The sequence below is a fragment of the Lissotriton helveticus genome, chromosome 10, assembly GCF_964261635.1.
Source record: "Lissotriton helveticus chromosome 10, aLisHel1.1, whole genome shotgun sequence".
In the NCBI taxonomy this organism is placed as follows: domain Eukaryota; kingdom Metazoa; phylum Chordata; class Amphibia; order Caudata; family Salamandridae; genus Lissotriton; species Lissotriton helveticus.
The window spans coordinates 36521915-36543666 of NC_136071.1; the positions used below are offsets into that span (position 1 = coordinate 36521915).

General features: G+C 46.5%; 1 protein-coding gene across 1 annotated transcript in view; it reads left to right on the forward strand.

Annotated features, from left to right (window-relative positions):
* The window catches only part of FTSJ1 (FtsJ RNA 2'-O-methyltransferase 1), a 61704-nt gene extending 40341 nt beyond the window's left edge, over nt 1-21363 (forward strand). The window contains exons 6-11 of the mRNA XM_078664131.1: nt 11729-11781; nt 17463-17516; nt 17668-17770; nt 18801-18884; nt 20086-20189; nt 21000-21363. Of these exons, the coding sequence (XP_078520257.1) occupies nt 11729-11781; nt 17463-17516; nt 17668-17770; nt 18801-18884; nt 20086-20189; nt 21000-21221 (620 nt within the window). The 3' untranslated portion in view covers nt 21222-21363. The remainder of the gene's footprint in view (nt 1-11728; nt 11782-17462; nt 17517-17667; nt 17771-18800; nt 18885-20085; nt 20190-20999) is intronic.
* Nucleotides 21364-21752: the final 389 nt, after the last annotated feature.

The following is a 21752-nucleotide window of genomic DNA, read 5'->3' on the forward strand; positions in this document are numbered from 1 at the left end:
TGTTAGAGACTGCATCAAAACTGAAGTGCAGAAAATGTTGGAACTGGGAGTCATTGAGCCCTCAGATAGCCCTTGGGCTAGCCCAGTAGTTCTAGTGCCAAAGCCTCACACCCAGGGTGGTAAGAGAGAGATGAGGTTTTGCGTAGACTACAGAGGCCTCAATGCAGTCACTAAGACTGATGCCCACCCAATACCAAGAGCAGATGAGCTTATAGATAGATTGGCTTCTGCCAACTTCTTAAGCACATTTGATTTGACAGCTGGGTATTGGCAAATCAGGTTAGCTGAGGAAGCCAAACCTAAGACAGCATTTTCTACCCCTGGAGGGCATTATCAATTTGTGGTAATGCCCTTTGGACTGAAAAATGCACCTGCCACCTTCCAAAGGTTGGTGAATCAAGTCCTCACTGGGCTGGATGACTTCTGTGCAGCATATCTGGACGATATTGCTGTCTTTAGCTCCACCTGGGAGGATCACCTGGTCCACCTGAGGAAAGTGTTAGAGGCCCTGCAAAAGGCAGGCCTCACTATCAAGGCCACAAAGTGCCAGATAGGGCAGTCACAGGTTGTATACCTGGGCCACCTTGTAGGTGGAGGCCAGGTTCAGCCACTGGAGAGTAAGATACAGGCCATCAAGGACTGGACTCCTCCAATCACCCAGACTCAGGTTCGAGCTTTCTTGGGCCTGACTGGGTACTATAGGAAGTTTGTCAGAAATTATGGGTCCATAGTGACCCCCCTTAATGACCTGACAAGCAAAAAGATGCCAAAGAAAGTTCAGTGGACAGCAAGCTGTCAGAAAGCATTCAATGACCTAAAGCAGGCCATGTGCACAGCACCTATCCTCAAGAGTCCAGATTACTCCAAGCCATTCATTGTCCAAACAGATGCTTCTGAGTTGGGTGTGGGAGCTGTTCTGTCTCAACTGAATTTTGATGGTAATGATCAGCCTATTGCTTTCATTAGTAGAAGGTTGACACCCAGAGAGAAAAATTGGTCAGCCATTGAGAGGGAGGCCTTTGCTGTGGTCTGGGCCCTGAAGAAGCTGAGGGCCTACTTGTTTGGCACTCACTTCACCATTCAGACAGACCATAAGCCCCTCTTGTGGCTAAATCAGATGAAGGGTGAAAACCCCAAACTGCTTAGGTGGTCCATTTCCCTACAGGGGATGGATTTTACAGTGGAGCATAGACCTGGGACTGATCACAGCAATGCTGATGGGCTCTCCAGGTATTTCCACTTAGAGCAAGAAGACTCACCTGGTCAAGGTTAGTTTATTGTCCCAAAGTTTGGGGGGGGGTCATGTAGGAGAGTAGGGTCTGCAATCCTATGATCACCCAGATTTTTGCTTTTTGCTGCACTGGTTTACGACTTTCCCTGGCTGTGGGCCTGCTAATCAGACCCACAGCCTAGCTGTTCTCTCTATCCAAATTGTACTCAGGTACTGAATTGGCACTGGGCCCTCTCCAAGTCCCTGTACCCAGGGCTGAGGTGTACCCAGAAGTCTCCCAGGGGCTGAAGCATGTATTATGCCACCCCTGGATTGACTAACTAAAACTGACACAACTGGCTGCACGACAGCTGGGGCAAGGTGGTGTACTCACCCTTTGCTTTAGATATAGTATACCTATATCTAACCCTAAAATGGACACACAGATCTCCTATCAGTCACTCCTATGGCAGGCCTTAACAATCCTGAAGGCAGAGTGCTTGGAATCGTGTGAGATGGTGCTCTGGCATGAGCTGAGCCTGTCTGCGGCTTTCGGGATCTATCCCTTAGCCGTTTCCATGATATCGCATACCATATACTCTTAAGTGCATTATAATCCTCGCGGTTATGTGCCAACTCTGGTATCGCTTTATCAAAACATGTCGAGTAAGGTGTCATACGAATTGGAATACTAACCCCTCGCCAATTCTGGCGACGGGGTTAGCATTCCACCCTTCTAGAGGGACACGACATGCCTGTAACCTATAACCCGGTTAAAAGTCAGACAGAGCCTTAGCATCCACAAAATGGATGCTGCCACCGAGACACAAGTCTGCCCTCCTGCTGCTGGGAGTCCTCCCAGAGCAGGAGATAAGGACAAAGGGTTTCCTGCCAGGGGCGGTGCCAGCACCGTCCCAGACAGGGTTTTGTGTATTGTAGGTAGGCAGGGCTTTAGAGGAAGGTGACTGCACGTGGCACCCCGGTGCTCACTGTGCATAGGCTGGCTGGAACCAGTTCCAGGGTCACTCCAGACCCTGTGCTGGGGAAAAGCCCGCCAAGGAAGTGGGTGTAACCACCCCCCTCCTGGTCCCACCCATAGGGCAGGACCTAGTCGCGTGCCAGCCCCTTTTTCCCAGATAAAGGTAGAGACTGGCCCCCTTCCAAATCAGATCATCTTTGGAATCAAGATACCACTTTCCACGAAAGGACTTCACGATTTCTTCCTCAAGATTCTCCCTTGTGGCTAAGGAGTAGTCACCCTGCATCCGCAGGCACCATCTAAGAACACTGCGGTCTGCTGCACGTCCTTCCTCCGGAATCCGACTGCCCAGCTCGACGAGACCCGGCTTCCCTGGCACCTCTGACCTCTACCCACCTCTACAGCCCAGCTGAGAACCGTGGGTGCGACGAGACCTCGAGGGACCGGCCATCGCCAAGACTGCACGACTTCTGCACAGCAAGCCCACCGAGTAATTTCCTGGTGAGTGCTTTGGGGTCCGAGAAGCCCCCACCCTGAGCAGCTCCAGCACCGAAGAGCAGCCCCCCAGCATCTCCACGATCTGCGTGGGGCCCTTCTGCTTTTTACTGCTCACCGCGTTGTTTGGCTACTAGCCCGCTGGCTTGTGGCCTTCCTGACGACGCCCGACGACATTTCTGCTGCTGGTCTGGTTGCTCCAGACTGGCCCTTGCTCCCTTCCAGAAGAGGAGCACCCCGGACCCTCCTGGTCCACTCAAGACGCCATTTTGAGTCCACCGCGTGGGCTTGAATTAGCCAAGGCTTGTTGCCCAATCCTGGGTAACTTCGACGCCAACGACTTCATCCTTCGTGGGACAGCTCGCACCTCCATCCTGGTCGCCGACAACGCCTCCTGGTCCGAGAGACTGCAGAGCCCAGCAGCGCCCACTCACCTGACTGTGGTGACTTCGCCCGGTGCCATCCTGGTGCCCACTTAATCACTGGCTAGTGATTCAAGAACTTGGTCCCCTCTGCTTTCAGGTTTTCTTCTTCCTTGATCCAGGCTTGGATCCATCGAACTTTCCTTCACTGGTCGCCTGCCAGCAACTTCTTACTTCCAGGCTCCTGGTCCGGCAACGAGATCCCCGACGTCTTTTCAGACCTATGCAGCTGCAGCCCCTGGGCTAGGTAACTTCGGCACTTCGGTGTCCCAGCATAGCCTCACTATCCTAGGGTCAGGATCCACTGTCGTTTTCTTCCCACCAGGTCGGGTTCGCCCGTGAACACTAACTTTGTGAATTCTAGCCTCCATAGACTTTGTCCCGCATCCCGCGTGAGAGTGCACACTCTGCACCCGAGTCCCCTGGGCCTCCTAGTAGTAATCTAACGATTCCCTAGTCCAGTCCTAGCGATTCCAAAGCCTATTAGAACTGTTACTTACCTGCTAGTAATTCGCATTCCACTTTTAGCGTATATGGTTTTTCGTGCCCCTCGGGCATTTGTGTAACGTGCTAACTTAAAAGTATTTTCGTAAGAGTTTTGTTGTGTGCTTAGCACCCTGTCCTCATAAAGAGTACAGGGTTGTTGTGATTCTAATAAATACATTGTTTATTTTCATAACACTTGTGTGGTGTCCTTTCACTGGGTGTTCAAGGGGTAATGTGATGGTAAAACAGCTGGCTTAACACGCCCTCTAGAGTCTTAGCCTTAGACTGCTCGTATCCATGCTACTAGGATAGCTGGTCTATAAGGTTGACTTACAACCAATCATCAATAAGGGTTGTTTGGACTGATATATAGTGATCACTAGAATAGTGAGCACTGCACATCAGGCCAACTTCTCACAATGTGGCACTCTGCTGGCTCAGCGATGGGGACAGAGCGTTCCTGGCGGCACCTTTCGAACTTGACGAGATCCGGGAAGCCATTATGTCCCTTCAGAATGGTAAGGCCCCTGGGCTAGATGGCATCCCTGCCGAGTTTTACAAAGCCTACATAGACATAATGGCTCCCGTGTTGCGCGAGGTATACTCGGAGTCCCTTAGTGATGGCATTCTTCCTGGCTCCATGCGTGAAGTGGTTATCACTTCTCTTCTGAAACCCGGTAAGGACCCTTGCTCCTGCGACTCTTATCGCCCACTTTCCCTCCTAAACTGCGATGTGAAAATTCTCGCTAAAGTTCTGGCCACCCGATTGTCCTTACTGATGACTCGAATCGTGCTACCGGATCAATCTGGCTTTGTGGCTGGCCGGTCTACTTCACACAATCTTCGCACCCTGTTTTCTCTTCTGCGCACGGTTCATCCTGACATACCTATCGCAGCCGTTTTCCTGGATGCGACTAAAGCCTTCGACTCTGTCGAATGGCCCTACCTCTTTTCGGTGCTGGCTAGCATGGGGTTCCCACCTTTGTTCTTATCTTGGGTCCGTCTGCTTTATACTCACCCCACGGCGAGAATATTGATCAACGGTCGCCTGTCGCAGCCCATTGATATCACCAGGGGCACGCGCCAGGGATGCCCACTCTCTCCCTTACTATTTGCCATAGCGGTTGAGCCTCTCGCCTGTCGCCTGCGTCAACTACATCGAGACGGGGCGATACAGTGCCTACAGCGACAAATTGACGTATCCCTTTATGCCGATGACATTACCATATATGTTAAACACCCCGAGATACACCTGAATCCCTTACTCAGAGAATTCATCATGTTTGGCGGGATGTCTGGGGTGCACATCAATTGGTCCAAATCCCAACTCTTCCCCTTGACAGATGCGGTGGTGGACTTTCCTCTTGACTACCCGTTGGAGTGGTGCCGGACGGATCTCCGATACCTGGGTATCCGTATATCCCGGGATAGGGAGGAGACACTGCGATCTAATTATGGAGTGGCTATCACCATGCTGACCACCACCGTGGATCGTTGGATTACCCTACCGCTTTCCATGGCCGGCAGAGCGTCCCTTATCAAAATGGTTATTCTTCCCCGTTTTCTCTACCTCTTCCTTAACATTCCCTATTTTCCGGGCGCTTTTTTCTTTAAGACACTGAAGATGGAAGTGAGTAGGCTTTTTTGGGGAGGCAAGCACCCCCGGCTTAAATGATCCACGCTTACCCTACCCTATGATAAAGGGGGCTTTGATATCCCTGATTTTATGGAGTATTATCTATGTGCACAAGCGCACTACGCTTACCACTGGATGACTCCCACGCCTTTTATGCCACATATAGCAGTTGAAGACTGGATAGTACACCCCCTTCCACTAAGTGGATTGCTCCATTGTCCGGAATCGTCCATCACCACGCCGAACACCTCGGTCTCATGCACGATGGATGCATGGCGCCGGATAGCGAAACGCTTGTCCTGCCCCCTGCCCTACTCACCTAAGCTGCCGCTCACCTACCACCCTAATCTCATCCTACTGTGGGAACAGGGTTTTCGTAACCTCTGTGCAAAGTTAAATGTCTCCTGCTGGGGCGACCTGTTTGCTGACGGGAGCTTCAAAACGGCAGACCTTTTCTTCGCGGCACATGCCCGCACTCCCTTAGACCTGTTTTACTATGTGAGATTACGTGCGGGGATGAGGGCCATCTTACCCTCTTTCCCAAATGAGCCTGAGGCTCTGCCTCCCCTTCATTTCTTGTTATGCTCCCAAGATGGGACTCATTTGGTCTCTGGCCTCTATCGCCAACTCAGGAGTGCGGCCATGACGCCAGACTCTAGTGCCCGTTCGCGCTGGTCCGCTGAGCTGGCCACCGACGTCACGGACGAACAATGGTTATACTGTTGTGCGCTCACCTCTCGCATATCTGCCAGCAGCAGATTGAAAATCATACATTACAAATTTTTACAGCGGATGTACTATACACCAGTTAAAAAGCATAGATTTGGTCTGGCAGAGGATGACCGCTGTGCGCGTTGTCATGCTGCTCAGGCGGATATGTTGCATCTTGCCTGGGAGTGCCCTCCGGTGGCACTATACTGGCAGCAAGTGTCGGGAGCCCTCGAGGATATGACTGGCAACAGGGTGCCCGTGGACCCCTTGGTGACAATTCTCGGATATACACCGCAGGTCCCTAATACATGCCGAAAATTCATTGACACCGCACTGCTGCTGGCCAAACGGCGCGTGGCCTGTCGTTGGGGCAGGGCGCCCAAGTTCAAGGAGTGGCTGGCAGATCTGACCCATTGTCAAGACCAATACACCACGTTCACTGAACTATTGCCTCTATCCAGCCGACCTAAAGATATATGGGGTCCCCTGGTGACATATCTTCTAACACGATCGAATGAGGGTGGCGCCTCTGACGATGCCCCTGGTGTTGACCGGCGGTGAGTCCTCCGACCCTAATGTTGCCCATTGCTCCTGACGCCCAATACACTACTCATGTTGGGCACTGGTGACCGGGACCTACTGTCCTCGCGCTGGGATACACTGTTCTGGGGCACACCCACACAACTTTACCCTTCGTTCCCACATTCACATTCCAGGATACTGTGCTTATCACTCTTGACGGCCTCCTTGGCTTGAAAATTGACTGTACCACAATGCTGCTGTTATGTCATAAGAGTCTTTACCTTTCGCTGATGCTTTATTTATTTCATACCTACCGATTTCTGTAGATGTCTGAAATGCCTCTGAGTTTCTTTCTGGTTGGGGAGTTCTTTTTGTTTTTTCTTTAATGTTTCTATACTGAATGTTATTTCTGAAAACACTGTTCTGCTGCAGTTCATCCTTCAAGTGCCACGAAACACTGACTGTGCTATACCCCTTGGTCATACATACGCTACGCCTCCGGGCCTCAGGGATGCCGGTTAAAAGGCTGTGTATTATTTTGTGTGCTACGCTGCCGGCCTCCGGGTTGTAGGCACAAGCAGCTGTGTACTCTCTACCATATTACCCAATAAAGCAGTGTTGAACTCAAAAAAAAAAAAAGATTTACTGGAGAAAAGACTTCCCATAGCAGTAGCCCACAAGTGTTCCAACCAAAATTCACGTAGTAGGATTTTAAGGGCACTAAACCATACAATTTTATGCATTTTGCTGCTGGTAGTGGCGCGTATACTGTATTGTAGAGCACAATAGTTAAAATAAACTTTCTGAACAATTAAAAAAAAAAAAAAAAAAAAAAAATACATAGGGATCCCAGTCCCTTCGTCCATATTGAAAAAATAGAAAGCATGGGTAGAATAGTCACTAGATTGTACTCTTCGACTATTACGTTTATGACTCAAGAAAACACCTTTAACCTCCGACTTTGGTATATCAACAACACACTTGGGGTCTTTAAAAACATCCATGTCAAATAGTTCCTTAAAAGTTAAAATGATGTATTTTAGCCACGGAATCCGGAGGGCATTATCCAGGCGTAGGCAGTCTTGTATTATTCCCCTGGTAAAGCCGGTTTCGTCCTTTAGCCAGATGGACCTCCAGGCCAACAGGGGTCTCAATCCGGTCAAGTCGGTTATATAGTCCAGCCCCAGTTCTTTATGGGTCAGTTCCGTGGATGCCGAAGATGGGAGGCAAAAGAGTCTCTTAAGAAATACATTTTCCTGGACTTGCAGGTCTTTTTGTGGCATATGGCCCCAAACCCCAGAGCCATAAAGGGCAATAGATGCACACCTGTGACGGTAAACATTCAACATATTTGGTATGCGGCGGCTTCCTAGTTTAGCAGCAAAACGAAATACACTTAAAGACGCTTTGCCCATCCTGGATTTAACATTAACTTGTTCAGGGGCCCAAGATCCACCGTTATTAAAAGTAATGCCCAGGTAACAAAAATTATTCACAACCTCAATACGTTTTTTTTAAAATAGAATGATTTAAGATTATTCACCTTTTTTCCCCATGCCATGATGTAAGTTTTTGAATTATTGATTTTTGGTTTCTTCCCCTGTATAAAATCATAAAAACAATTCATAAGTTTCTGAAGGCCTAATGGGGTTCTCGAAAGTAAAACAGTATCATCTGCATAAAGCAGCACCGGGATTGGTTGTCCCTCGACTAGCGGGGCATCCGCTTGTATATTTTTTAATTCAGACTCCATAGAATTTATAAATAATGAAAAAAGTAAAGGGGCCAGGACACAACCCTGTCTAATGCCAGATTTTACCCTGATTTTCCTTGTACACTCTCCCTCTTGACCGTAGCGAATCTGGGCTGATAAGTTATTATACAGTCTAGCCAGGAAATGGATTATCGCTGCCGGGGCACCCATTTCGATTAAGGTAGACGACAACAGAGTGTGGTCAACCAAATTGAAAGCACTAGAGAGATCAGCAAAACAGAGGAACAAGGAACCCTGCTTTGCTTTGGTGTATTTTCCGATAATGAGGTTTAAATTAATACCCTGCTCAATAGTACCAAGGCCCTTCCTGAACCCAAATTGTGAATCTGCAAGGATCTTATTGGTATCGGCCCACTCCTCGAGTCGTAGCAACAATACCCTACTCATGATTTTTAGCGAGGAGTCCAGAAGGGAGATAGGGCGGTAGTTCTTAGCCTCTCCTCTATCTCCCTTCTTATAGATAGGCAAGATAACGGATTCACTCCAGGTGGAGGGAGTAGTGTCATTGACAGCGGCATTAAACACTTGGGTTAATAGGGGGCTCCACAGAGCCAGGTCCGATTTGTACAAATCGACCGGAACCCCATCCGGTCCGGGGGCTTTCTTTCCTTTACTACTTTGGATTGCCAGATCAACTTCCGGGATGGTAATCCCCAAGCATTCATTAGAATTAATGGGGTTTACACTAGGACTATCCAATGCCCTACAGGTTGGATTGAAGATCCCAGTAAAATATTGGACCCAACTGTCCTCACTTACTTGGGCAGTCAAAACTGGGAAATCCTCCTTCCGGAGGAAAGGTCTATTAACGGTACTCCAGAATAGCTTGCAATCCCGGAGTGCTGCCGCCTTGGTTAGGTCCTCCCAGGCTTGTTCTCTTAATTCTTGTTTCCTGCGTTTAAGCTCGTGTCTATAGGTAGCCCTTAATAAAGTTACTGCTTCCCTATCTCTTGGGCGGTTGGAGAGGGCCCTCTTTAGGTTTTGAAGTGCAGAGTTACAAGCTTTGTCAAACCAGCCTAGCGTGGCCTGCTTAGTAATGCCCTTAGTAATGGTAAGGGACTGTTTAATTATATTACCAAGTACTTCAAAGTCGGTAATGATACGACTTGGGGTAGCATCAATTTGGAGGCAACGGAGTATCACCTCTTGACCTGCGTTCACAATTTTCTTTAGTAGTTGGTTGGAATTATTTCCACCCCACTTAATCCGGATTCCTTAGTCTAGAGCGCCCTCCAGTGCAAGCCGTGGTAACGACTTGCGTTGTAAAAGCTCTGTTGTGAATGTATTGTGGTGTTTTGACCGCGTAGTAAATGTTGTTTCCCGTCTGAGGAGGCAGTGGCTATAACACAGAGGACGTCTCTTGCTCCGGTGTAGACTTGCCAGTTGGTGCTTCAGGATCTGCACTGGATGATGGACTCCTCCAACCTTCTGAAGGGCTCACCCATGTAATCCCCCCCCCAGATTCAGGCTGGCGTTGTCATGGATGACTTCTGGCTGGGATGCTTATTTGGCAACAAATGGCGCAGGACCATTGGTCCATATCGGAGCATCATCTGCACAAAATGTGCTTGAACTGTGGGCATACCATCTTGTCCTGCTGGCTTTTCTCCCTTAAATCGCGGTAGCGGGAGATTGGGCCAACGTATACATTCTATTGGACAATACTACCACTATCCATTATATCAAGACAGGCTGGTGTCTCGTCGTGGGCCGTCTGATGGGAAGTGATTTGCCAAAGGAAGTGGGCCTAGCAACATGGGGGATCTTTGCAGTAGTGGCTCACCTAGGAGACTACTTCAGTGTGAGGCCAGATGCTCTGAGTCACCTGTCACTGGAGGACCATGAGTTGGAGCTACACCCCGAAGTGACCTGGGTGATCTGTTTCAGATTGGGGTTTCCTTTAATGGGTCCTTTCATGACATCCCAGAACAAGAAGTGTCTTTGGTTTTATGTCACACTCTTCCCTCCGAATATTTCAATGACCTTGAAATGTCACCTTTCTGACATCTTAGTATTTGCATTGTCTCTCGTTCAGCAGGGTCTGGTGGTGGCACAGTTAGGGGAATGTAGCAGCAATGTCTGTTTCATGTGTATTCATAATCAACCTGTTTAGAGGTTTGCTTTACTTGTTTGCTTATGTTCCCTCTCACTCCCTTTATTGTTCCTCAGTGGGATTTGGGCCTTGTTTTGCCTTTCTTTATGGCATCTCTGTTTGAGCTGATGGAAAATTGCATGCTTCGACTCCTGCTCTAAAAGCAGTTCTTTTGGTGACATTTACTTGCATTCTTGGCGAACTTCTGGTCCTATCAGTTAATCCACACTTCAAATCTTCTACCCGGATAATTTGAATCTTTGCACCTGCCCATCCTTCATACCCAAGGTGGTTTTTACATTGCATATACCGCAAACTAATAAACCTCTGTCTTCTCTCGTTCACATGCAACCAAAGCGGTTCGGCTAGACCCCAGGCGTGCTGTGTCATATTACATCGACCGCACTTGAGTTGATGGCCAGCTTTTTGTTGTCTTCACTGGAGATTAAAAAGGGTCTCCTGTGCATCTTTACTCCTTAAATGAACTGAAGAGTTAGCCTTTGACAATTAAAAGGAAGAAGGTTTGTACTCCCTGTAATCTTCAAATATGTCATCTTGCTTTGCTTAGCACCAGTTTGGTTATCAGATGTGTGGTACTTGTCCCAGAGAAAGTTCTTAGTGTTGAGCAGTCACTTCTCACAAGGAATGATTGATGGTAAACCCCATCCTTCATATGTACATCTAGAAAGTCATTCTCCTGGTGAATTGTATCTCTCTTAAATGATTATCGCATGGCTTTACCTGAAACTCCAGTTTACGGTATAAAGGGATTCTATTTCTCGACGGTTCAAGAGGCGCAGGTGCTGTCATTGGGCATTGTGTCACAAAATCTGTCCTCCTGAGGAGGATTTGTACAATCTGGTTGTGGCCAGGGCCCTTCATTTTAATTGGACAGAACCAGACCTTTCAGGAGCTCAGATTGGTTTAAAGCTGGACACTTGGTCTCAAAACCCACGTGGATATGATTGTGCGTGGAGAACATTCATGCCCCATGTTGCGCTATCATTCTGCGTTCTAGTTCAGTCCAGCAAGTGGAGTCAGCCAGGCCGAGAGATTGATAGATTTAGATACACACATTTGCTTTGTTGCTTCACCAGCTCCCTGCTGGGGCAGGATGTGAGGCTTTGATATTTGTAGGAATAACCCGGCATGGATGGGGTCGAACAGCGCAGGTTTATGGAAAATAGAAAAACTGGGGCTTGTCCTGCTCTGCATTTTGATGTCCAAGCTTTACTAAGGCTACCCGAGTGAGCACAATTGTGACTTTTCATGAATGCTAAACTGTTCTTTGCTCCTCTCGACTGAGTGCTTCCATTGGAAGACCAATCTTATTCTGTTGTTGTTGGGGGTGGGGGCGTGCACAGTCCAATGGCTATTATGTTCTTCCTACATCTCTTTCAGTGACTGGACTTCATGACATTGATGAATACATCCAGGCACAGCTTCTGCTGGCGGTAAGTTCAAGCTACTGAAAAGTAACACACAGGTCCATTAAAAAAAATATATGTCTTTAAATCTTAAGTAGTGCACTAGTGTCTGAGTCATATTAAACGTGACTGTTGTAAACTGAATTGTTAAATTATCAACAGGAAACGCCACTGTTGTGGTTTAAGCTCCCACACAGTCAAAAATAATCCAGTTTCTAAAAGAAAATGTAGGTTTCTGTGACGAATCATGAGATTACTCATAGTAGATGGGCACTAGCAGCAAGACCTTCCTTGGAGAAAAGTGCGCGTGGATGTGCCGCAGCATGTTAATAAATAACTTACAATACTTAAACTGAGAAAGTTGTTTATAAAGCAATTTAGATGACTAACGTTGCACAAACAACAGTAAATCTCAGTTGTGGACCAAGCAATGCAATGGGTCTTGGCTTTACGAGACTTTGAGCTATTGGCAATGCAATAGCTTACAGTCTCACAAATGCGAGGCCTATTGCATTGCAAACATTTGTTTGTTTACTAGCGCCCATTCGGCGCTTTCACATTCATGGAGGGCGTGCCCCTTTCTTTAGACAAGCCGTGTCTAAAGAAAAGGTGTGGCCAACATTAAAGTGAAACTGATGCATGGGACGCTTTGACAAAAAAAAGCATCTTTTTTTGTTTGTAAAAGCACCCATGCCATGATTTAATTTTAATAGCAGCCGCGTTCCTTTCTTTAGAAGTGGCTTGTCTAATGAAAGGGGCGCTGCCTCCATGAATGAGAAAGCACCACATGGGCGCTAGTGAACAAAACAATAATAATAATAAGTAAGCGCTGCCGCTATACTTAAAGCGGACCGCACTGCTAAAAGAAAGAAAGAAACGCGGACGCTATAGTTAAAACGGACCGACATTAGTAAATAAAATAAAAGCGGGAGGCATGCTGTGATGTAGTGGGTGGAATATGGCCAATTCATTAAACAAAATAGTGCTCACAGACAAGATGAAGCAGACCGTGTAACAAGACAAGTAAAAGGTCCAGTCATTGTGGGAGGTAACAAATGCAGACAAGGCGTTACCAAGGAGGGACTAACAAGCCTAATAACGACTCGGAAGCCAGCGTTTACGAAGGATAACGACACAAGGCAATTAAAAGTGTGGGTAGGGCTTCAAAGCCATACTCCACTACTGCATGCCTCGTAGCAGCGAATGCGCTGCCCAGGCTCGACCTAAAAATGAAGTGGGATTTTTTTTGTATCAGAGGCAGTACAGTCTTCGGAATTAGAAAAGTAAACACATGAATGCTGTGGGTAATTGTAAAAAATGGCCATTGGATGGCAGCAGAACATTAGGTTTAGGCACTGAAACAAATTTAATACCCTAACCAAAGTCATGCCCGCTTCTCTTTCGGACCCGCTTTCCCAAGCAAACGCTTATAAAAGAAAATAGCTTTTAGGGAAATTATAATATATGTCCATGCTTTGATAACAGCCATTGTAACTAAAGGTCAAGGTGTTCAGACACTGACCAGCGGTTTTCGAACTATTTCCTTGATGTTCGAAAAGTTTCCAAATTTACAGAGCATGTTCTTTGGACATCCGGCCAGTGGTTTGATTGAGAAAAAGGGTTTTGCTCACTTCTAGTCAGGACCACAGCTAAAATTCCAGTTACTGTTGGTCTTGTTATTTTTCTTTTTTCAAGATAAACCTTCAGAGGCAGAGGAAGCTGGAATCTCAATCCTCGGTCCTTCAAGCGATAGGCAGAAATCTTCTCAAGTCATTGTCTTATGTATTTTCAGTTCCTGTTGCACTCATCCCAAGGCCAACCTCCTCTGGCCTTTTTATCTTCAGTGTAAAACTCACACCCTCTAGAGACCCCTTTCATCTCTTCCCAAATTCCTCTGTTTCAAAGGAGGCCAGTGTTGTGGCTTCCTTTCCCCCCATAGTCACCAGACTAAACTGGTTTTCTCGAAGTTAGGCATTTACATTATAAAAGTCACTTTTGAAGTACATAAGATTAAATCCATTGGCAGATTTGTGTGTCATACCCACAGGGAAGATGGAGAGGCTTCTGGGCTCCAACCGTGGTGGTTGAAGTTGTTTGCCACAGGTGTTCATTTTAATATGGCTCCAACAACTGGGCCAAGTAGAACCCATTCCGCACTTGACTGTCAAGATAGTAATAGTGAACAGTCACAGGTTTCTCAAGGAAGTAATATGGGTGCAAGTGCTCAGAACTCAACAATAGACATACAGACACAATAACTTCAGTGTCCCGCCCATTGCTTGTCTTTTAAGAAAAGAGTACTTTTTATTCACTCTGCAGTACTAAATACTACAAAGAAATGTACTCTTGTTTGCAGTTCTGTGATCCTGGTTACAATTCTGCCTCTTGGCGCTTCGCCTGCTGGGTACCTTTGTGCTAATCCCACTTGGGTGACCCCTTGGTAGCTTGTCCTCCCACTAGTTGGGGCAGTAGCGTGAATCCTGCTCGGGATGGCGGGTTCATTGCCCCACAAGTCAACTGTGGTCTCGGTGTACGTGTCTGAAGATTCTTACCCCTGCATTGTAGTGGGTGATGTTTTAAGCCTCTTGTGCTTCTCCTGAGCAGAACTGGCTGCCTCGCTGTCCTAACGCAGGTGGACGTTTACAGTAAACAAAGACCGTTTTATGAGCCACCAGGAATGCAAGTGCATCCCACATCTCCATTTATTAGGTCATCCGGCTCGTTCAGCGGTGAATAGTGGCCTGGGTGCTTATGCGCGGGCCCAGTTGCTGCTACATCTGGCCACAAGATGAGTTAGTCCCAACGGTGCTATTTAGCTGAATCTGGTACAGGCCTGGCCAATCCGTCAGTCACCGGGGCAGTCATAGTCCTAATTGGCCATTGCAGTCACCATGCCATATGTAGCCCTGATCGGGCAGCTGCAGGCGGTTGCAGCCCGATCAGCCAGACACAGGCAGTTGTATTCCATATAAGGCCAATGCAAGTAGTTAGCCCTGATCAGGATGATACAGGTAGTTGCAGCCCTGATCAGGCTAATCTACTCACAAAGGATCCTTGTAGGAGAAACTGGGAGACCATCTGCGGCCCGGGCTGCTCCTCACTTTGCTCTCAGGTAGTCCACTTCCTCTGGGTATCCTTCAGTCCCTGGGACCCGCTGGGCTTCTCCTCTTGGACAGTTTCTACTCCAGGCGGGCCAGACAGCCTCCTTCCTTGTGCTAAGGAAGCAGGCATCTAGGCACTAGTTAGATCCTCATCTCCTCCAGTTCAAAGGGCAGATCTCTTGTGATGATCCTTTCCAGACTTCAGGAAGACTGGCTGTCAGGCAGCTATCTGGCCTGGTCACACACCAGCCCTTCAGGTACTCTGCACAGCGCTCCCTTACTTGTTCATGAAGGTCTTGGAACTTGAGCAACGTCGGGTGGTTTGGATCTCACTTTTATATACGTTTTCTTGATGGGTGATGTGAGTCCAGGGTCTCAGACTTTAGAACCAGTTTTGGGTGGTTCTCTTATGTCCTACACAGCCATTTTGCAGAGAGATGCTTCCACAGCAGATAGCACTCTGGTTGTTTCCAAAGTGCAGCATTCACAATACAGGTACAATGAAATGTGAGGTTTTTGCACTATGCTGTCACCAGCATCTATGAAGAAGCAATCGGGGATGGACAAAAATGAAAGCCTGAAATAGAAACTTCCTCACCTAGCACAATGGAAACCCTAGTCCTACCATCCCACCCCTTACCATCTACCAAATGTAGGGATCAGGAAGAACCGATCAGCAGCCCCCTTGCTAGCAAACGTACTTATGGAATTTCTAATGGAAGTCCTGCCTCCACCCTCCTCTCTTTAGCGTCTGGATCTCCACCACCCAGCCACAACAATGCAGGCACGGCACTAACACTGTCTAGCCGCTTAACCGTGGCGCGAATTCCGCGGATGTGCGGCGTTTTGAACAAGTGGCAGCGGCCGCGTTGGCCAACGGACGTGCGCAGCACTACCGAGGTAGTGCTCGCAACAGCCGTTGGCCGAAGGGCGCAACGAAGGGGCTAGGAAAACTGTCATTGTTCTATATATTGTGCTGTGGCAATCCAGAGGCATCCAAAATGGATCACTCACACACACCGGTTTACTGCTGCCCACTTTATTTACACACAGTGATAATGCCAGCCCCAAGTTCTGGGCATACACATAACAGCAGAACGTTGCACAAGAAGGACCTGGTGGCCACGCTCTCCGTAACGCAGACAAAATGGTGTGATCAGACTATCAAACTCAAAACATGCGCCCCTCCCACCTCCGCTTTATGTGCTGTACCTAGGACTTTCACAGTAGTCCTTTTTTCCACTATGAGGACATGCTTGGTGCACCCTCTAGGTCACAGGCCAAGTCCTGAACCTCACATAGTTAGGGACAGGCCTAGGCAACCCTGCTAGAGTAGCATGACCCTAGGGCCAAAATTACTCAGGATACCTAATGTACGCAGTTAGGTGCACAGGGCAGAGAAAATGCATGTATATCATGCACGGGACAACCACATCCCAGCACCATGTTTAGCAATGGTTTTTATTTTCCCAGTAATAAAACATAAGAACTACTTTTCTACTGAGCTGCAACCAAAGTTATGAAAAAGCACACTTTTGACACTGCACATGCTTAGAGAGGAGCTTCACATGCAAAATAGCACTTTAGCCCTTGTTACCACTTTTAACACGCAAGTATGAGCAGAATCATGTTATGAATGGGAGTTTATCGAAGTTATTTAAAGTATTACGTATCTTAGTCTTACGTTTACAAGGTACTAGGACCACTAATGTGTATAGTCTTACATTTAGCGTTCCAGTTTTTAAAAAGCGTTGAGTTTAATTTTAGGCAGCCAAACCCAATCTGAAGTGCGACATGACTGTCTCCAAGCCCATCACATCAGGTTTGGTCCAAATGTGGAAAGAGAAAGCTTCAGTACTGGTTCACTATGGTTATTTGTCTTTAGGCACCTGCATTGTTTGTGTGCACTTAGTGCTGACTTATAACGAAGTAATATTTGCCAATTAGTTAGCTAAATGGGTTTCAGGTTATATGGGGAAGTTATCTTAAATGTGGAACTGTTCAGCAGTTCCTCACTGCCCAGAGGTCCAAACCGGCTTCTATGCAGATCTACAAATAATTAAACAACTCATGGCGAAAATATAAAAAAGATGATCTCCTATAGCTTACAATTATGATCAAGTATCACAGAAGCAAGCATTTTGCCAAAACGTTTCCATTATTGTTGACATTTGAACTTCATCAAGGTTTTTAGCTGCCACCCAGAGAGCCAGGGAATTATAGCGAAGGTGAGTTTTCATCTGGAACTCTTCTTATGGTCTCTTGAAGTGTGTTGTTGAGGTTTTGGGATGCATGAGCAATGCCCCTATTCTTTTCTGAAACCTCCTCCACTCCCTTACCAAATTTATCCCAAGTTTAGGGCTTACATTACCCGCATACTATCCGTAACCTGCAGTTAAGGAGAGTAGGCAAAACAAGTTTAAATAACTTTCTAAAGAGTACATCATTTAAGCATGCAGAACTTTGGGGAACAACCCAAGTGCTAGACTTTGAAAAACAGTAAAGAACTAAGCGCTGATCACTAACACAAAACTCAGGCGATACCTCTGTTTGGCTTTAGTTTGGATTAGGCTTTGGTTTCATCAGATTTCTTCCTCTCCCACATAGGCCCTGAATATTACCACTCACGTGCTGAAGAGCGGGGGCACCTTTGTGGCCAAGGTGAGTCCAGGGTGGGTTAAGCACTTGCTCATGTTTTCCACTTTCATATCTGTCTTTCTCCTCTGTGGATCTCTAAATGCAATTCCCACTATCTGTCTCTTTTCTCCACCAATGTTGCATTCCTTTTTTTAAATGTTTTTTTTTTTTTTAGATCTTCCGTGGAAAGGACGTGACTTTGCTCTACTCCCAGCTGAAGATTTTCTTCAGGGAGGTGACATGCGCTAAACCCCGCAGCAGCCGAAACTCCAGCATTGGTTAGTGTTTATATAGTGCTAGAGAAAGCTTCCAGCTAGAGCTGATGAAGCAGCTTTGAGAAATAGTGCAAGATCAAAATAGCAATGAAATATTAGCTACTGACCCTGCCACTGTATTTTAATCCCTGATTCTTGCTCTTTCGACACCAATCTTTTTACCCTGTAATCTTCACCGCACGCTCACATTGTCTAACAACCTTTCCTCCCACTCTTCCCAACTCTCACTTCAGCTTAGTCCACACCCAAGCGCTTTCAGTTTTCCACAGCTGCTCTGTGGTACCTTAATTGTTTTTAGATGCCCGTGCTAGGCCTCTCATCATTTATATTTCCTTCCTGCTCATTTAAGATTACCCTGCTCCAACCTCAACTAAGAGGAAAGAGATCAGACTTTCACTTTCCTCTTTCTGTCCACCACTTCCCAGCTCACTCTTCCTTTTGCACTGACCTCTGCCTCTCTGTGGTGACTTCTCATCCTGCTCTTGCAGTTTGCTGCTTAGAAGCCATGGGGGCTACAGGCCGATGCAGGGTAAGGAGCCGACTTAGTGATGCAGTTGCAGGGCTGGGGTTACCAAAGAAATACACAAATGTACTTATTAGATATGCTTCCACTTCCCTAAGGCTCAATTCCCAAATAGGAAACATGGGTCTGTAGAAACTATGTATGGCCACAAGGGCACTTCCTGCAAATAAGGAAACCAAGGCTAGAGAGTAATGCAGTAAAGCAAAACCTCCACCATGAATGCTCACCTGGCACTCTTGAGTGCAACTGTCATTTGGACAGTTTCACTTTATGGGGTATTTTCAATCTCCTGCTGGTGAACATTGTGCTTTGTGTGTCTGAATGCATGTAAAAGGGCGATTCACTAGACGATGCTACTGTTTTGCTTGTATCAAACATTGGGCAACCTTGTTGTGTAGGTTATGTCTACTTCCATTTACTGGAGCAGTGCGTGGATCAATATTAAGTATGTAGCTAAAAAACTGCCCTTGATTTGTATCTCATTCTGTCTCTCTCTCTCCTGCTCTCCAGAAGCCTTTGTTGTGTGCCGAGGTTACTCCCCTCCTGAGGGCTATGTGCCGAACATGTCTAACCCCCTCCTCGATCATTGCTATGGTAAGCCGCATTAAACCATCTATATTTTTCCTCCATGATTGGTGTACTTATAGTAGTAAATGTATTATTAAATGCCCATTTGTGCTTCATCTGAGGTTGCTCATGTGGAGAATGGAACTTACAAGTATCAGTGGCGCTAAATTTGAAGAATCTGAGAGTTTTGTTGGGGGGGGGGGTGTTAATGAGTGGTAAAGTGCTTCACAGTTGGTTTCCTTTGCTCTTTTGTGGTCCTTTGCTCAGTCAATGCCCTGAGCGGAACAAAATAGGATAAGGGGGTGTCCTGCAGTAAGGCCATAGCATAGTCTGTTGAACAATTAATGACATGTGAATGACCTCACAGCACCCTTTGACATTCTAGACGTAGTCTTCAAAACGACCAGCCAAATGCACTCTCTTTTGTGAGTGCAAGTAGAGCAGCCCTACTTAATGTTTCATGGAGCCTGCAAGAGACCGTTTTATCTTAAGGTGTTGATATTATTGAAGTTACCCAATGCCAGGAGCTGTCGTCTGTTCCACAGATTAACACCTGCTCTAGTCCCAAGATCTTCCTTCTTTGTTTTCACAAGAGCAGTCCCTCTGTTCCCAGTGGCGGTCTTGAGGGTGACCTCTCACTATTAGCTCAGTCTTTCTGTTCCTTGAAAGTTAAAACAAACACCAGAAATGTACTTCTTTCTTTCCCATATCTGAGCATGTATACTGTAGAACTTGAGATGGAAACTTCGGGCAAGGCTATAGTCGTAAATATGTTTGTATTCCAAACTTTGGTAAGGTTGCTTGAGCTGGGGTGGATGTTTTGCTGTAGTCCGACTCAGAGTGCCATCTCCAGGGAGTAGGTCAGAAGCACCATCCCGCTTCAGCTTACAACTGAATTGGATTGCCCCGAAACATTAAATAATCTTTGCCAGGTTGAATGGGTGATGTGAGCGTCGACACTTAAAGAGTTAGGGAAGAGGTTATGGCCAGAGAGAATGCTACGCGTTGTCTGACACGGTTTTCACAAGAGCCTTTTACTAATCCTCAGATGTGCTCTTTGAGTTGTGCTTGTGGTGATGAGGCATTGCAATTATTTTTGGGTGGGTCTGTTTGGTGTGGTGCCCATCTCCCTCCGTTTGTACAGTTGTGTCTCATGTTTATATTGAGACTAAGGCTCTAGTTGTTAATTTTGTATTCTGAGGTCTTGTTGTTCTTTGCCTGTGCTTAGACGTGGATTTCAATCAGCTGGAAGGCCCAAACCGTGTAATCGTCCCATTCCTGGCCTGCGGGGACCTGAGTGCATATGATTCAGACCAGACGTATCCCCTTCAGGTGAGACGGCAAAGGAAAACTCTTCACTTACAGTTTTAGAGTCTTGAGTATTTCATAATGGCCACTCCAGCTTTACTTTCTCATTTAGTGTTCCCATTTGGGTTTCACAATTTCTATATTTACTCTTCTGTATAAAAAGATTCAATCCAAAATCGAGTGCCTTGGTTTCTCCGGAGACATAAGTTAGTAATGAAACAGGTGGTTCTCTCTCCCACACTGCTCTGATTGGCTAAATTGTGGTATATGTAAGGTACTAATATCAATCCCACAGAGAGGCCACTGCCCTCACCAAGTAAGTCATTAGGTACTAAATATGACAAAATGAACTGCAAACCGAGACTTTACAAAAGAAAGACAAATGTAAAAATTAAAGGGACCCACAGTAAATACAGATATAATTCTGTAGTGGCCCTTTAAAGTTGCCTGCCTGTGATGTGCTTAACAGTGAGTGCTTCCTTGGTCACTAGAGATTGGAAAGTCAGTTGAGGGTATCTTTTATTTTGGTTTTGTCGCAGAACTCTCCAATAATGTTTGACTTGGGCCAATATATGCATCTGTGTTCTGAATTGGTTACTGTTGCTAGAACAAATATCAAAGTGTGATACACTATTCTGTTATAAGATCTATTAGTGATGGAGACATCACATACTAAGACATGTGGCAAAATAGACAGAAGTGTTGAGGACACTGACACTGCGTCCCTTGTTAATGATGATAGTGCGAGAAAGGTCATAAGACCATGCCCTAACGTCGAGGTTTTAAGTTCCCAATTCCAAACTAAACTGTGCTTCTCCCATTCCTGTTCCATAGTTGGAGCCCGGCAAGGAGTACACGTATGTACCTCCAACGCAGCCTCCAATCTGTCCACCCTACCAAGAGGCCTGCTTCTTGAAGAAAAACAACCTGTTGTCCAAGGAGAAGGGGCCTACCCTGTCAGAGGTCAGCACCGAGCATCCCATGTCCACTTCTGAGTTAGTGAGTCCAGAGACCCATGTGGAAGCAGGAGTTGAAGCTCTTGTTATTGCCCCTTAGAGGGGCCGCTTTCAGTGTTGCTGTACATATGTGTTGTTTTATTCTGTTTATCTTAAGTGATTTGACGTTCTGTGCACATTTTAATTCAGCTTTTAATGTCTGTAAATAAACAACTACAACACAGTTTATTTTCTTAAATTAGTGAGTGTTTGCTGAAGTTTTTCTTGCTTGTAAGAGTTTTTCTGCAATCCAGTCTGTGTCCTGTAGCAAAAAAAAGAACCCAGTTTCCACCCCTTTCCTCATTTCACAAGTACCTTTGTTTCAACACAGATTCTGGTGCTTGTGGCTATGAAGTTTTTGCTATTAGTGAAACCACTTCCCTCTCTGTTACTTTACTTCGGTTTGAACAAAATACTTCAGCAAAAGGTGTGTGTGCGAGTTGTAGTGGCAGTCGCCACTGTGTAGATATAGTTAGGTCAGACAGTTTTCAAAGGAAGACTATTCTTTGTTTCACTGGTAACTTTGGCACCATTTGACAAATCCTCCTGAAGCTTTCCAAAAAACAGTTCATCTACCTCCACTCCTTCCTGG